Source organism: Marmota monax, unplaced genomic scaffold, assembly GCF_021218885.2.
Source record: "Marmota monax isolate L192 unplaced genomic scaffold, Marmota_monax_Labrador192_F-V1.1 WCK01_AAM20220418_F8-fsc00087, whole genome shotgun sequence".
Lineage (NCBI taxonomy): Eukaryota > Metazoa > Chordata > Mammalia > Rodentia > Sciuridae > Marmota > Marmota monax.
This window is the reverse complement of record NW_026693476.1, coordinates 2,152,941-2,166,560: the sequence shown is the minus strand read 5'-3', so window position 1 is coordinate 2,166,560 and position 13,620 is coordinate 2,152,941. Positions and strand designations below refer to the sequence as shown.

The window sequence follows — 13,620 nt, the reverse complement described above, 5'->3', positions numbered from 1 at the left end:
AACCTACCAAAAATATGAGAGCATAATTGTTATAATTAATTAAGGAACACCCATTACATGAAGAACCTTATCTGAATGCTTATAAGTTCAAGTGTGAACAAGATATATCCCCTACCCTAGAGAAATTCATAAACTACCAGAGGTACAAAAGGATTCCCTTATAATTCTAACATTTACATTTTATAACAACATTGCTGATTCTTCTTCTGATTGTCATTTTCACATTGCAAGTTGAACCTGTGACCCTCTTTGTCATGCTATAACCAGAAAAGATTACTATTTAATTTGTGTCCTGTATTTTCAGGTCTTTCAATGTTTTTACTTGTCTTTAATCTTAATTTAGATCCTTTAATTAAAAGGTGTAATTCTACTAAGTATAATTTTGCTAACTTCCCAGCAGGTTATTATATCCTCTCCTATATTTTCTTGCAGCTCTGCTATAATTTTTGGCTACCACATTTAAAAATACCCATCTACTTCTCCTTCATTATTTCAGCTAAATTCCCCATACTGTAATTATTGCCTTGGGATGTCACTTTCATCTGTTGTTGGAATTAGAATTAATATTAATTCCGATTTAGTAATCTTAATTCATTCCACCATTTGGTGAACATGGCCTATTTTAATAGTTACTGAGTTTGTGGAAACATTACTGAATCTGTTTATGACACCTAGCATGAAACTTGGTGGTTTCAAACATTATCTACATGGCATACTAGGTTAGTTATTAATATATCATTTCAGTTTATTCTGAGGCATAATGCAGGACTGGTTCCAAACCTAATATTAGACTTCTAAAATATAGTACTTTCTTTTTCTAGGTTTCTGGATTTTTTAAAAAACTCCTGAACATCAGTAAAATATCAGCTATTAGATTTAATTTAGTTCATATAGAAGTTTAGTAAACTATCTTCTCTAGATTTTATGCTGTCACAGATGAAGAGAAATTTTTTAATCTATTTAGATCCATATCACATGGAATATTAGACATATTTGAAGAGTTTCTATAACTGTTCCTTATAATAAGAGAGAATAATACAGGAAAATAGTTTCTTTCCTTACTCTTTGCTCATCTGATTGTAGTCAGATTACATGTCCTAGAATATTCCTTATATATATTATTAGTGTTGAATTTTTTTGTTATTCACTCAGTTGTGCTTATTTTTTCCAAATCTCTAGATTCTCCCCAACTTGGAAGATGTGTATGAATTGCTTTTTTCCATGACTTTATAAAATAATTTTTGCCCTCTTAAACTTCCCTATATATATTTTTTGGCTTTATACGGATTTTCATCATATTTGCTATTTTGCTCTGATTTTTAGTTTTGCAAATCTCTTATTTGCCTACAGTATATAAATACTTGAAGTTTTGTATCTTGAAGTTTTGTGTTTTCATCCAGGCACTAAATTATTTTTTGTTTTTACTCCGTTGGTACTTGTTTGGTTATTTTCCTTTTAGAAACAAAATATCAAATGTAAAAGGGGAATTTAAGATTTGGGTGTAGTGGCCTATGCCTATAACCCCACTTGATCGGGAGGCTAAAGTAGGAAGATCGAGAGTTCAAGCAACATAGCAAGATCTTGTCCCAAAAAGTGGGGAGATTGAAAGCCAGCCTGAATAACTTGTTGAGGCCCTGAGCAACTTAGCGAAGCCCTGTCTCCAAATAAAAATTTTTTTAAAAAAAAAAGGGCTGGGAATGTGGCTCAGTGGTTAAGCATTCCTGGGTTCAATTCCTGGTTCCTGTTCCCCACCCAAAAACAAGGAAAAAAAAAAGTGAGGAGAGATTTAAGATGGAGAATAGCAATTAAGCACAAGATAGAATGTTATGATAGAATGTTATCTTTAAAAATAGTACAAAATAAATAATACCCTCAGAATTGTGCAACCCATAATTTGGCCAAAATAATGGATGGGATATGTATATAATATAGGCTTATCAATTTTTATAGGACAAATCTGTTATCTTTCTAATATGCTGATTTTTGTGAAGTTAGCAATAAGCAAATAGTAATTTTCAGTGGGAAGCTTAAAATACATGTGACTTTTTTTTTTTTTTTTTTTTTTGCAGTTCAGGTGGTTTTATCACCATAATTATAGAATTTATTATCTGAAGTTAGGTATTGGCTTTATTTTGTTATCTAATTTAAATTTAGCCTTAATATTCACTTTTAAAAATCTGATTATCTCTAGTACCAATAGTTTTTTTATTTTTTTTAAATTTATATATGACAGCAGAAGGTATTACAATTCTTATTATACATATACAGAACAACTTTCATATCTCTGGTTGTATACAAAAGATATTCACACCAATTCATGTCTTCATACATGTATTTTGGATAATAATGATCATCATATTCCACCATCATTTATAACCCCATGCCCCCTCCCTTTCCCTCCCACCCCTCTGCCCTATCTAGAATTCGTCTATTCCTCCCATGCTCCCCCTCCCTATCCCACTATGAATCAGCCTCCCTATATCAAAGAAAACATTTGGCATTTGGTTTTATGGGATTGGCTGACTTCACTTAGCATTATCTTCTCTAACTCCATCTATTTACCTACAGATGCCATGATTTTATTCTTTTATTGCTGAGTAATATTCCATTGAGTATATATACCACATTTTTTAATCCATTCATCTATTGAAGGGCATCTAGGTTGGTTCCAGAGTTTAGCTATTATGAATTGTGCTGCTATAACCAATGATGTGGCTGTGTCCCTGTAGTATGCTGTTTTTAAGTCCTTTGGGTATAGACTGAGGAGAGGGATAGCTGGGTAAAATGGTGGTTCCATTCCCAATTTTCCAAGAAGTCTCCATACTGTTTTCCATATTGGCTGCACCAGTTTGCAGTCCCACCAGCAGTGTATAAGTATACCTTTTTCCCCACATCCTCGCCAACACTTATTGCTGTTTGTCTTCATAATAGCTGCCATTCTGACTGAAGTGAGGTGAAATCTTCAGAGTAGTTTTGATTTGCATTTCTCTAATTGCTAGAGATGATGAATATTTTTTCATATATTTGTTGATTGATTGTATATCATCTTCTGAGAAGTGTCTCTTCAGGTCCTTGGCCCATGTTTTGATTGGGTTATTTGTTTTTCTCGTGCTTAGCTTTTTGAGTTCTTTATATACCCTAGAGATTAATGCTCTATCTGATGTGTGAGGGGTAAAGATTTGCTCCTAAGATGTAGGCTTTCTATTCGCATCACAGATTGTTTCTTTTGCTGAGAAGAAACTTTTTAGTTTGAGTCCATCCCATTTATTGATTCTTGATTTTAATCCTTGTGTTAGAGGTGTCTTATTAAGAAAATTGGGGCCTAATCTCTCATGATGGAGATTAGGGCCTACTTTTTATTCTATTAGATGCAGAGTGTCTGGTTTTATTTCTAAGTCCTTGATCCATCTTGAATGGAGTTTTGTGCATGGTGAGAGAGAGGGGTTTAATTTCATTTTGTTGCATATGGATTTCCAGTTTTCCCAGCACCATTTGTTGAAGAGGCTATCTTTTCTCCAATGCATGTTCTTGGCACCTTTGTCTAATATAAGATAATTGTAATCTTGTGGGTTAGTCTCTGTGGCCTCTATTCTGTACCATTGGTCTGACAATCTGTTTTGGTGCCAATACCATGCTGTTTTTGTTACTGTTGCTCTGTAGTATAGTTTAAGGTCTGGTATAGTGATGCCACCTGCTTCACTATTCCTGCTAAAGATTGCTTTAGCTATTCTGGGTCTTTTATTTTTCCAGATAAATTTCATGATTGCTTTTTCTATTTCTATGAGGAATGTCATTGGGATATTGATAGGAATTGCATTAAATCTGTATAGTGCTTTTGGAAGTATGGTCATTTTGATAATATTAATTCTGCCTATACAAGAGCAAGGTAGACCTTTTTGTCTTCTAAGGTCTTCTTTGACTTCTTTCTTTAGGGTTCTGTAATTTTCATTATATAGATCTTTCACCTCTTCCGTTAAGTTGATTCTCAAGTATTTTATTTTATTTTGAGGCTATTGTAAATGTGGTAGTTTTCCTCGTTTCCACTTCTGAGGATTTATCACTGATATACAGAAAGGCCTTTGATTTATGGGTGTTGATTGTATATCCTGATACTTTGCTGAATTCATTTCCTAGTTCTAGAAGTTTTCTGGTGGAACTTTTAGGGTCTTCTAGGTATAGAATCATATCATCAGCAAATAGTGCCAGTTTGAGTTCTTCTTTTCTTATGTGTATTCCTTTAATTTCTTTCTTTTGCCCTGGCCAGTGTTTCAAGAACTATGTTAAATAAAAGTGGTGAAAGAGGGCATCCCTGTCTTGTTCTAGTTTTTAGAGGAAATGCCTTCAATTTTTCTCCATTTAGAATGATGTTGGCTATCTGGGGTTTAGCACAGATAGCCTTTATGATGTTGAGATATGTTCCTGTTGTCTCTAATTTTTTCCAGTGTTTTGAACATAAAGTGGTGCTATATTTTGTCAAATGCTTTTTCTGCATCTGTTGAGATGATCATATGAATTCTTATCTTTAAGTCCATTGATATGAGGAATTACATTTATTGATTTCCGTATGTTGAACCAACCTTGCATCAATGGGATGAATCTCACTTGATCATGGTGCATGATCTTTTTGATATTTTTTTACATTTGATTTGCCAGAATTTTATTGAGAATTTTTGCATCTGTGTTCATTAGAGATATTGGTCTGAAGTACTGGTATTAGTTCTTCTTTAAAGGTCTTGTAGAACTCGGCTGTGTATCCATCTGGTTCTGGGGTTTTCTTGGTTGGTAGACTTTTGATGACATCTGCTGTTTCGTCACTTGAAATTGATCTGTTTAAATTGTGTATATCATTCTGATTCAATTTAGGTAGATTATATGACTCTAGAAATTTATCAATGCCTTCGATATTTTCTATTTTATTGGAGTACAAGTTTTCAAAATAATTTCTAATTATCTTCTGTATTTCTGTAGAGTCTGTCATGATATTTCCTTTTTCATCACGTATGTTAGTAATTTGAGTTTTCTTTCTCCTTCTCTTTGTTAGCATGGCTAAGAGTTTGTCGATTTTATTTATTTTTTCAAAGAACCAATTTTGTGTTTTGTCAGTTTTTTTAATTGTTTTGTTTGTTTGTTTTCAGTTTCACTGATTTCAATTATTTCCTGTTTTCTGCTTTGGGGGTTGATTTGTTCTTCTTTTTCTGAGACTTTGAGATGTAATGTTAAGTCATTTATTTGTTGACTTTTTCTTCTTTGAAGGAATGAACTCCATGCAGTGAACTTTCCTCTTAGAACTGTTTTCATAGTGTCCCAGAGATTTTGATATGTTTTATCTGTGTTCTCATTCATCTCTAAAAATTTTGGAATCTCCTCCTTGATATCTTGTGCGACCCATTGTTCATTCAGTAGCGTATTATTTAGTCTTCAGGTGTTGGAGTGGATTTTATTTCTGATTTTATCATTGATTTCTAATTTTATTCCATTATGATCTGATAGAATGCAGGGTAGTATCTCTACTTTTTTTAATATTTGCTAGGAGTTGCTTTGTGGCATAGTATATGGTCTGTTTTAGAGAAGGACCCATGTGCTGCTGAGAAGAAAGTGTATTCTCTTGTTGAAGTATGAAATATTCTTTATATGTCAGTTAAGTCTAAGTTATTGATTATATTATTGCATTCTATAGTTTCTTTGTTCAGCTTTTGTTTGGAAGATATATCTAGTGATGAAAGAGGTGTGTTAAAGTCACCCAGAATTATTGTGTTGTGGTCTGTTTGACTCTTGAACTTCAGAAGAGTTTGTTTGATGAACGTAGGTGATCCATTGTTTGGGGCATATATATTTATGATTGTGGAGTCTTATTCGTGTATAGTTCCCTTGAGCTGTATGTAGTGTTCTTCTTTATCTTTTTTGATTGATTTTAGTTTGAAGTCTAGTTTATTTGATATGAGGATGGAAACCCCTGCTTGCTTCTGCAGTCCATGTGAGTGATATGATTTTTCCCAACCCTTCACCTTCAGTCTGTGGATGTCTTTTTCTATTAGATGAGTCTCTTGGAGGCAGCATATTGTTGGGTCTTTTTTTAATTATTATTTTATCAAATCTGCTAGTCTATGTCTTTTGATTGGTGAGTTTAGGCCATTAACATTCAGGGTTATTATTGAGACATGATTTTTATTCCCAGCCATTTTTGTTTATTTTCGGTATTTATTGTGACTTGTTTTCTCCTCTTGATTAGATTTTCCTTTAGTGTAATCCCTCTCTCTGCTGATTTTCATCATTGTTTTTCATTTTCTCTTCTTGGATTATTTTGCTGAGGATGTTTTGTAGTGCAGGCTTTCTAGTTGTAAATTCTTTCTTAACTTTTGTTTATCATAAAGTTTTTTTTTTTTTAAATTTTTATTGTTGGTTGTTCAAAACATTACAAATTTCTTGACATATCATATTCCACACTTTGATTCAAGTGGGTTATGAACTCCCACCTTCACCCCATAAAGGTTTTTATTTCATCATCAAATCTAAAGCTTAGTTTTGCTAGATTAAGATTCTTGGTTGGCATCCATTTTCTTTCAAAGCTTGGTATATGTTCTTCCACAATTTCCTGGCTTTGAGGGTCTGGGTTGAAAAATCTGCTGATACATAAGTTGGTCTCTCTCTATATATGTGATCTGATTCCTCTCTCTTGCAGCTTTTAAGATTCTATCCTTATTCTGTATGCTAGGCATTTTCATTATAATGTGCCTTGGTGTAGCTCTGTTGTAATTTTGTACATATGGTGTCCTGTAAGCTTCTTGAATTTGGTTTTCCAATTCGTTCTTCATGCTTGGGAAATTTTCTGATATTATTTCATTGAAGAGATTGTGCATTCCTTTGGTTTGAAACTCTTTGCCTTTTTCCATCCCAATAACTCTTAGATTTGGTCTTTTGATGCTGTCCCATAATTCTTGGATGTTCTGTTCATGGTTTCTAACTTTCTTCACTGTGTGATCAACTTTATTTTCCAGATTGTATACTTTGTCTTAATTATCTGACGTTCTTTCTTTTAAATGATCTAGTCTGTTGATTATGCTTTCTATTGAGTTTTTTATTTGGATTATTGTATTCTTCATTTCAAGGATTTCTGACTGGTTTGTTTTTAGAGTCTCTAGCTCTCTCGAAGTAATCTTTTGCTACCTCTATTTGCTCTCTTATCTCATTGTTGGAGTGATCAGTTGTTGCTCATTTAGGTCATTTTTCATTCACAGATCATTTTAATTATGAACCTTCTGAAGTTCTTCTCTGACATTTCATAAACTTTGCTGTCCATGGATTCTGTTATTATAGTGTCCTGGTTTTTGGGGGGTCACTTTCCTTCCTTGTTTTTTTATGTTGTCTATGTGTCTTTCCTCCTTGCAGATATTACAGTTATATTCCTTATATTCTTGTAGTACCCGTGCAGATTGCCTGTACCTCATCTTGATGTTGGGCTTCCAGACCCTGCTGGTGTCCCTCAATGAATGCTACTGTATCCTGGATCTGGGTCCTGTGCAAGTTGGTGTAGGTGGATCCAAGCCACTGGGCTTGACCTCCCTGGTAGTCTGCTGGTCAGAAGGAGTGGTCCCGGCAGAGGCTAGGCTCTGGCGGGTGCCAGCCCCACTGTGTGAAGGGTGGACCCAGCCTGCTGTGAGCCTGGGACCTGCACAGGCCGGTGTAGGTGGATCTGGGCCTGGGCTGCAGGACTGGACCTCACATGGTAGTCTGATGGTCAGAAGGGGTGGTCCTGTGCCAGAGGCTAGGCTCTGGCGAGTGTCTGTCCCCTGGGGGAGGGGTGAACCAGGGCTACTTAGAGCCTGGGTTCCTGCAGGCTGGAGTGTAGTAGTACAAAATAGTTTTTGAGGAGGGAAAAAACACAAGAAATCCACACCAAAGGAAAGCTTATTAGTTTGATATAGTTTCACTTAATTATTTTTGCTTTTGTTGTCTTCATTTTTGTGTGATATCCAAAATATCATTTCCAAAGATGGTATCATGGTACTTTTCCCTATTTTCAGGAATTCTACAGTTTCAAGTCTTCCTTATCTTTAAGTCTGTAATCCATTTTGAATTCATATTGTGTGTGGTAAAAGGATTCATTTTGTTCTTTTTCATTGAATATCCACTTTTCCCAGCACTACTAATTGAAGAGACTATCCTTTCGCCATTTGTGTTCTTGGTGGCCTGTAAAAACAATTCTTGATTCTATATACTTGGGTGTTTCTGGGCTCTCTGTTCTGTTTCGTTGATCTATGTGCCTGTTTTATGGTAATGTCTCAGAATACAGAAAAGGCATTTTACAATGTTCAGCATCCTTTCATAATTAAATCTCTCAACAAAATGGCATAGAAAGAAATTTCTTCAGCATATTAAAGACCAAGTATGAAAAGCCCATACCTAACTTTTCTCTAAGATTTGGTACAAAGCAAGAATGAGTTTCCTGCTACTTTTGTCCCACCTAGTACTGGAAATACTAGTGAGCTCAAACAAACAAGAAAAAGAAAGAAAAGACATCTAAATTAGAAAGGAAGAAGTAAAAATTTTCCTGTTTGCAAATGACCTGATCTTACAGGTAGAAAACCTTAAAGATGCTCCCTCCCCACAAACACCTGATAAAATTAATTAATGAATTTAGTAAAGTAGCAGGACACAAAATCATATGTCAGTTTTTTCTTTACATTTCTTTATACTAATAACAGTCTATGAAAGAAATAGAGAAAATAATCCTGTTTATGATAGCATCAAAAATAATCAAATACTTGAATTAATTTAACCAAAGAAGTAAAAGATCTGTGTGCTTTAAGCTATAAAACATAAATTGAAGCAGATGAAAATGGACATATCGTGTGTTCATGGGTTGGAAAAGAATTAATATGATTAAAATGTCCAGCAATCTGTAGCTTCTGTGCAATCCCTACCAAAATTCCTGTGGCATTTTTCACAGAAATTGAAAAGTCAATTATGAAATTCTTGTAGTACCACAAAAGGCCCTCAATAGCCAAAGCAATCTTTTTGTTGTGGTGGTTGTGGTTGCTCATCTATTTGTTTTGTTTTGTTTTGTTGGTACCAGGGATGAAACCCAGGAGGTTTAACCACTTAACCACTAAGCCACATCCCCAGCCTTATTTATTTATTGAGGCAGGGTCCTGCTAAGTTTATTAGGGCCTTGCTAAGTTGTTTAGGCTAATCTCGAACATGCAATTCTCCTGCCTCAGCTTCCCAAGTTGCTAGGATTGTAGACATGTACCACTGTGCCTGGCTAGCCAAAGCATTCTTTTTTAAAAAAATTACTTATTTCTTATTTGTTCTATGTAGTTATACATGACAGTAGAAATCATTTTGATACATCTTATATAGATCAAGTATAATTTCTCATTCTTCTGTTTGTACATGATGTAGAATCACACCCGTCTTATAGTTATCTATGTATGTAGGATAATAATATCTGATTCGTTCTACTATCGTTTCTATACCCATATCCTCTTCCTTCCCTTCACTCCCCTCTATCTAATCTAAAGTAACTGTATTCTTCCCTAGCTTTCCCCCTTATTGTGAATTAACATCCTCATATTAGAGAAAACGTTCAGCCTTTGTTTTTTGGGGATTGGCTTATTTCACTTAGCATGAGATTCCCCAGCTCCAACTATTTACTGGCAAATGCCCCAGCTCCAACTATTTACTGGCAAATGCTCAGTAATATTCCATCATATATATATATATATATATATATCTCACATTTTCTTTATCCATTCATCTGTTGAAGGGCACCTAGGTTGGTTTCATAGTTTAACTATTGTGAGTGGAGCTGCTATAAACATTAATGTGGTTGCATCACTGTAATATGCTGATTTTAAGTCCATTGGGTATAAACCAAGGAGTAGGATAACTGGATTAAATGGTGGTTTCATTCTAAGTTTTCTGAGGAATCTCCATACCATGCTTTCTATAATGGTTGCACCGATTTGCATTTCCACCAGCAGTTTATTAGTGTACCTTTTTCCCCACATCCTTGCCATTCTTGAGAAAGGAAAAAAAAAAAGTTGGAAGCATCATATTTTCTAATGTCAAATTAAATTACAAAGCTGTGGTAACCAAAACAGTGAGATACTGGTATAAAAACAAACATACAGACTTTAATCACCATTTTAAAAAACACATATTAAATGCCAAATCATATTTCATCCTATACCAGACTTTAACAATAAGCTGGATAAAAGTGGGGTTTTTTTCCCAAAAATAGTGATAATTTTTTTATTACCCCTTTGAGGAGCCGGTTAAAACTTCATATGCACACAGTTTTGCTTATAATTTCAAAGGCTTTTTGAAACACTCTATTTTTTTTTTGCAACACTCTATTTTCTAAGCCTACCATAGTTTTCATGTCCCTCAGGTTAAGAAATTCCTGCTTGAGTTTTACTCTAGTTCTCCAAGACTTGTCAGTAACAAAATGTGGTTATTAATTCTTCTGGATCATGTTTTGATTTTAAAGAACTAACTGCTGTTACTACAGTGGTTTTGATTTCTTTTTTATTTTTTTTAGGGGGTTTAGGAGTACATAAGAAAGGTCTGCTTTCACCTCCTTTGAGTTGTGATTATTTGGAGCATACATTACCACTTTTGTAAGGCTGAAATTTGGCCATTGCTAGAGTATGATTTTATTTATGTTCTGTCTCCATAGTAGTTCTTGTGCTATACTTTATATATAAAAAAAAAAGAGAGAGAAAAATGTTATTATTTCTCAAAAGAGGTAAAACTTCTCCAAAGAGGTAAAACTCTTGAAACTTTTAACTTTTGCCATCAGTACAACCTAATAACCAGAAAGAAAGGTGGGAGTAGAAAGTTGTAGTTGTGTTATGACTCCAGCATCTCAATGGAAGATGACTTTATACTGCCCAGGTTTAGAATCGTAGGTGTGATTAGGAAGAGGTCTGTCTTAATCCATTTTGTGTTTTTATAACAGAATACTTAAGATGGGGTAATTTATAAGAACAGACATTTATTTTATAATTTATTATAAAATTTATTAGACATTTATTTTATATTTTAAAATTTATTAAAATTTATTAGACATTTATTTTATATTTTATTATTCTGGCTACTAGAAAGTCAAAACAAGGAAATAGCATTTGGAGATATAGTGAGGGGTCTGCTTGCTGCATTTTTACATGGAAGAACATGGAAAGAAGAGTTAAACAAATGTTGTAGGAATGAATATTTATAAATCTGTTACAAGAAAATCAAATTTGGATCTTTTAAAGTGACTCATTTTGCACAACAGCAACAATAAAAATAAAACAAACATTTCTTCAAATCCCAGTCTTTTGGTGGGAGGGAAAAAAGCTCTTGCAAAGAACACAGTGGTTTATTTGGTTCATTTACTTTATCTATTTATTTTTGTCATGTTACAGCATTAAAGCTAGGTCCTGAATCATTCAAGTTTGATGGTGCAGTGGAGGCTGTGGCTGTCCGACAGGCTGAAAAGTATTATATCCTCCGTCCAGAAGTAATTGAAACCTATTGGTACCTATGGCGATTTACTCATGATCCAAGATACAGGCAGTGGGGCTGGGAAGCAGCACTGGTAAATAAGCCAACATTTTATTTTATCTGTAAGAATATGAAACCAAGCCCTCTTATAGTGCCATGTATTCTTATCTGTGTTAACCTCAGTTTGAGAAACTATAGTATGATTTTTATTTTTCTAATGAAGAAACTATTAGTTCATTTAAATTTCTTGAGCAGTAGATAAAACCTTGAAATCCTGTTTTATTTTCTAGTGAGAGTAGTTTCCTGCCAGTATTTACTTACTATCCTTATTGAATAATATGAGGAATTATTTAAAAGGCAATTTTCCAATATAATTGTTATATAAGTAATTTAATTTTTACATGTCCTCTTAATGCTTAACCACCGGAGGGGGGAAAAGTCATAAAATTAATCAAGTGTATAACTTGGGTAGATGACCCCGTTCATTTTACCTTTAGATATGAAAGATACCTAATAGATCACATGAAGGATCAGTAATTTTTTTTAAATTTTCTAGGTTGAAAAATAAACTATGTATATTTAAAATTAGGAAATTTTAATTATAAGTTAAAGAAGCAAATGATTTACTCTTAAAGTACTAGACTTTCAGGAAACCTCATGGCTATCAGTACCTGGGGAAGAAAAAAATTAGACTTTTATAAAAATATAGCTTATTCCTGGAGTGGGGGATGTTTTATTCTCTGAGATTCACTAGTTATGATGAATAGTATTAATTGTGAATATTTATATTCAGACAAATTAACTTAAACTGGTAATCTGATAAAATGACTAATGAACATCCGAGGCAAGATAAGGAATGCTAGTAAATTGCCCAACCAAGAATGTGCAAGGTGTATTTTAGGGCAGAATGTACACTGATTTATGTACAGAAAACATTCCACAGTGGCAAAGTTGGAGCCCTTATGTGTCAAATCAAGGGTACTTCATTTAGTTGTTCAGGAATAAGACACAAAAACATACATACACACACCCTCACTAAGTTTTGTTAATCACTTTCTTATGTTTTCATATGCAAAGTAATGATAAAAAGTTGTTTGGTAATCTAAAAAGTCCTTCAGATCTTCTTTTTTTCCCTCACTATTTTTTATTTTAAGAATCTGGGGGCTGGGGATATAGCTCAGTTGGTAGAGTGCTTGCCTGGCATGCACAAGGCCCTGGGTTCAATCCCCAGAACAGAGAGGGAGGGAGGGAGGGAAGGGAAGGGAAGGGAAGGAAGGAAGGATGGATCTGTTATAGAACTACTAAAAGTTTTTAAAGGGTTAGGGACTACTTAAAGCTTTTTTTCATTGGGGAACAACAAAGCAAAGGGATCTGATTATAATTCACACATTGATGAATCTAGGAATAGGGTGATATCTTAAACTAAGGTAAAACACTTAAGGGTCTTTTGTCATTCAGGTTTGGGTAATCCTTTGGACAGGAGAGTGTTAGAAGGAAGGTAGTTTCACAGAGCAGAAACAGGCACAGCACTTATTGATGCTGCTTTCCCCTGGCCCCATGAGTCCAAGATTAGGTAGGTAGTACAGCTCTACCAGCAGGTCCTGCCACAGCTGAGAGGACAGCCAAACTGTTGTCACAGTGGTTAGGGAATAGGCACTCATACACGTTTATACACTCCCATGCACATACACTTATTTTGTTAGTGGTGGCTTACTAGTGCTTGCATAGGTAGGTAAAGTAGTTCTGTAATGAGTCTATTTGACTTGAATGTTTCCTAATATTTAATGATTCTTATTTAGAAAAACGAGGGAGATGTTTCTCAATCATGTAGAATGGGGAGTTGGGTAAAAAGTGATGGTGGATACACATCTTATCATTAGGAAATGCTATATAATAAATTATTCTTTTCCTAAAGTCCTTTTTTCCTGTGTGCTATCTTAAAGTATGGCCCCACATTTACCTGTTAGAAGAGGTTTGACAGGATTCAACTTTAGCCTACAGCTGTCCAAATTTGAATTATAGGAGTTAGGATTTTACTTTTATAGACTATATAGACACATACAGATTCAAAGTGTAATCTGTCAAGAACAAGAACAAAACAACTATGCTACAAATTAAGGTTTGGAAAGT

General features: G+C 34.3%; 1 protein-coding gene across 1 annotated transcript in view; it reads left to right on the top strand.

Moving 5' to 3' along the window:
• Man1a2 (mannosidase alpha class 1A member 2) overlaps positions 1–13,620 on the top strand; it is a 150,930-nt gene that overhangs the window by 115,849 nt on the left and 21,461 nt on the right. The window contains exon 11 of the mRNA XM_046458186.2: positions 11,412–11,584. Coding sequence (XP_046314142.1) covers positions 11,412–11,584 — 173 coding nt within the window. The remainder of the gene's footprint in view (positions 1–11,411; positions 11,585–13,620) is intronic.